This window comes from Eptatretus burgeri, chromosome 8 (assembly GCF_056783735.1).
Source record: "Eptatretus burgeri isolate ZD-2024b chromosome 8, Ebu_testis_v1, whole genome shotgun sequence".
In the NCBI taxonomy this organism is placed as follows: domain Eukaryota; kingdom Metazoa; phylum Chordata; class Myxini; order Myxiniformes; family Myxinidae; genus Eptatretus; species Eptatretus burgeri.
Genome location: NC_140968.1, coordinates 95693815 through 95697835, shown reverse-complemented (window position 1 = coordinate 95697835; position 4021 = coordinate 95693815). Strand labels below are relative to the sequence as shown.

At 46.8% G+C, this 4021-nt stretch overlaps 1 protein-coding gene across 1 annotated transcript in view; it reads left to right on the top strand.

Annotated features, from left to right (window-relative positions):
* The first annotated feature begins 3637 nt into the window (after window positions 1-3637).
* The window catches only part of MRPL9 (mitochondrial ribosomal protein L9), a 52653-nt gene continuing 52269 nt past the window's right edge, over window positions 3638-4021 (top strand). Inside the window, exon 1 of the mRNA XM_085893092.1 lies at window positions 3638-3794. Coding sequence (XP_085749218.1) covers window positions 3726-3794 — 69 coding nt within the window. The 5' untranslated portion in view covers window positions 3638-3725. The remainder of the gene's footprint in view (window positions 3795-4021) is intronic.

Here is a 4021-nt window from a genome sequence, read left to right as displayed (position 1 = left end):
GTATGAGAACCGCAGTATCGCTGGACAATACGCAGAGCATACACCCTAAACTCTTCAGTGGGATTACGCCTCCGGTACAATGTATTGTGTAATCCTGTGAGAACACAAGTCCTCTATCAAGGAACCTCAACGCAGGAGGTAATTACGCCAATCAAGCTTGCGCAATGGCTGTTTGTCCGTGCTTCTTGCTTTTCAAACGCTTCGTCCATAAAACTCGAGACGAGGTGGTTCAAACGAAGAAGTCGGGAGAGACGGGGAGGAGCCGTGTTCATGCGAAGCACGATGCTGCGGGGTGACGTGTCGGTGCGGCCGTTCCTCTGATTACACATCCTCCTTGCGTCGGTCGTCGCAGGAATTTGTTCAGGGTGCCTGCGATAGCTCGCCTACTCTTCGCGATTATTTAACGTGTGTAATGATCAGACCGGCACACGGGCTGAAAATAACGGCTTTAATTAATGAAATAATCGCAGAAGGGAAAAAAAAATGACAGACTTCCGGTAATGCCAGATCTACAAGATCTAGTAGAAACACTAACGCGATGCTGGGTGAAGGGCGATTTCCGTCACGTGTTCGCGTGCAATTCAGAATGAGAAACGATCGCGTTGTTTCACCTTTTGTGCGAGTTTTTTTTTTTTTTTAAGAGCAATGTTGTTATCATCGTAACTATAACACTTTCCTTGATCTTTTCCTTTTCACAATAAAAATTCGAGAACAAATATTGTTTATTTGGGAACGTGAAGAACTCGGGCCGTGTTAATGAATCTGAGGAAGATCAAGTCTGCCCGTTTATTTCACAATGACCTCTTTTGGTCTAAATCGAAAACGTGATTTTACCTGTCGTTTATTTATTACGTACCAAAAAGATTTAAACCAAAGTGATCAAACATAACCAACTTCATGATGTGCAGTCCAGTGTACCGACATCGTTAGCAGAGTGAGCAGCCAAGTGGACTGTCGTGGCCAAAAATATTGGTACCGCTGCACTTTTTTCAAATAATGCACCATTTCTTCCAGAAAATTGTTGAAATTAAAAAAAATCTTTTGGTATCCACAAATGTCTTTCTTTGGTTTGCAGTGGGACCAAAACAAAAAAAGCTGAAAAAAATTACTACATCTTAGCTTATTGCACAGAAATCCTAAAATGGCCCAGACAATATTATTACGGATCTGGAAACCATTTGCATTCAACATGCAGATGTCCCAAAAGTCAGTTATGTCGTTAGGTATGTGTGTAGTCAGATCCCTTTCCTTTTGTCTTGCAGGAGAATCAAAGGCATGCGTTGCGATTTGTTTTTAGTTAGGTTATAAAATCTTTACATCCAACGAACAACCAACAACCATTCCATTCCCCCATCACGATCCACTACCCACCCGCTGTCTACAAGTACTCTGACTTGCCAAGGCAGGGTCTTGCAGCCGTTCCTTGGCGCTTCCACCAACGTTCCTTCCACAAACGTTGTAACTCTTGCACGACGGCCTGTGCAACATTGATACTGTTACTCATCAAGTATGGACCCGCGTGGAAGACTGGCTGGGGTTTCCCGGCAGGGGCCAAGGCCCCGCCCCAGAATGGTGGGCCGTAGGACCTGTCCAATCAGAGGCGGACAGCGAGGTGTGTTCACCAAGGCTCCTCCCCGCTGAGGAAGGTCCATAAATTCCCGAGCACTCTCTGAGGCAGGTGGTCTTTTTGAGGTCTTGGGTGGTCTTTTTGAGGTCTTGGAGGGTCTTTTTGGGGTCTTGGAGAGTCTTTTTGGGGTCTTGGAGAGTCTTTTAAAAGTTCTTTTGAAGAGTTTTTGGTGGGCGTTGAGGCGGCGAACGTGTCTCTGCTGGCCCTCCACGAGGAAGGGAAGAGCGACCCCGACCCCCCTCCGTGGACCTCAGCCATTCACCACCCAAGCTCCACCACGAACCTCGAGTCCCACACGTGCGACTGGGGACCAACCAGCGACCATTATCAGGTGCCGCAGCGCAGAGCACACACTTCCTTCGACGGTCAGGTACACCACCGAACTCTGACCCCCAGCTTGTCTCTCTCCACGGCTGCGAGGGTCCAATAAAGACTCTGGGTTTCTTTTCATTTTGTGTGTGTGTCTGGGCCCATCTCTAAGTAGAACTGAATAAGTGTTTTTGGATCATTGTAAATACTTCTTGCATATACGTGTTGTCTTGCCTTTGTCTTTTACTGTAAATAAAACTGGTTAGAAATGCCCCCAGTTCGTTTCCGTCCCTTCTTGCATTGGTCCAGCATGGTTCGGATCTGAGTTTAGCCGGGTTTTCATACCCGATAATCCGTTCATTCCAGCCGGCACGGATTTGGCAGTTTCCGCTCAGCTGCACCCGAATCGGAGTTGGTAGTTGGAACTCTACCACTGTCGGTAGAGTGACCCGGTTCGAGCAAGACGTGCCGAGGGCGTGGTTTCCCCGGTAGTCGAAATCACGTAGTTAATCAGGTAAATTGGTTATCGACAAATAGATCTTATGCTACGCGGTTGAAATATTGGCGACCACGGTCGGTTAAACGACCCGCCGGCTCGCGGAGTTATCCGAGCGACGGCCAACAATTCCGGGGAGTCTGGTGGGAGACGACGCAAACCTCCCCCACCTAGCGGTCGTTCTCTCCACCGACCCCCGGCCCACAACAATATTATTGGCACCTTTTAGACATTGTGAGAAATATTTAGATTTGAAGCAGGTTATTCTCCTTCACTTTGGAATTGAACTCACATGTGGTGAGTTGAGATGCCTGCAATATAAAAAAAATCACTCATTCAACCAGTTTGAATCGAAAAAAGGAGTCATTCTGCTGTTGTGTGTCACTGTGTGTACCACAATGAACATGGAGAAAAAGAAAGAAAACCAGAGAATTGTCTGAGGAGGTCAGACACAAGATTGTAGCCAAGCATGGACAATCTCGAGGCTACAAGTCCATCTCCAGAGACCTTGATGTTCCTGTGTCCACCGTACACAATGTTATCAGGAAGTTTAAGACCCATGGCAATGTAGTCAACCTCCCTGGATGTGGCCGCAAGAGAAAACTTGATCGAAGATTACAGCGAAGGATTGTTCGAATGGTGGACAAAGCACCTCGATCAACTGCCAAACAGATTCAAGCTGACCTTCAGACACAAGGTACGACAGTTTCAACTCACACCATCAGTCACCAACTCGATGAAAGGGGGTTCTACAGTAGGAGACTCAGGAGGACCCCACTGCTGAGAGAGACACATAAGAAAGCCTGACTGGAGTTTGCCAAAACACACCTGAAGAAGCCAAAATCCTTCTGGGAGAATGTCCTGTGGACAGATGAGACCAAATTAGAGCTTTTTGGTAAAGCACATCATCTCTTTCGACGGGTTATGAACATTCCATTAAATTTTTTTCAGTTCAGTGCGTTCCCCCTCAGATAAATAATTCAAGTTGATACACTGATAGATTGTATCGATGTGATTTTGATGGAGCGCGGGCATGATAGTCCTCCTCATACCTTATTGGCATTATTTTCCTTGATTAGTGCAGCCTCTTTAGTTTTGGGGCGTGGCTTACCACGAACCTCACCAGTCTGAAAACGCCTCAATATTCAGGCCGCGAAGAAGAAGAAGAAGAAGAAGAAAAGAAGAAGAAGAAGAGGGGAATAAGAAGAAGAAGAAGAAGTAATAGTATATGTAGTTCCACTTCGGGGCGTGGCTCATCTTTGACTTTGTCCTTCCTTCCCCGCCCACGAGGACATGTCGCTGAGAACATTCTGCCGCTCGTTGCGGATCGCGCAGTCGTTGTCGTGCAGACAGCAGTGCCGCGTAAGTTGAATCAAGATCGATTTAGCGATCAGTGAAGGAGTGTAAACGTGATCGATATCCAGGCTCGCTTGATGGAGGGTGAATCGGCTGCGGCAACCAACAATCATCGGCGCGTGCTCGTTTGGCACGTACAGTGCTGTAGAATGAACTGTACCTTAATATCACCATGGCAACCAGGATTTTCGTTATTATATTTGTGTTTCACGTATAAAACCAAGTTGGGCAGA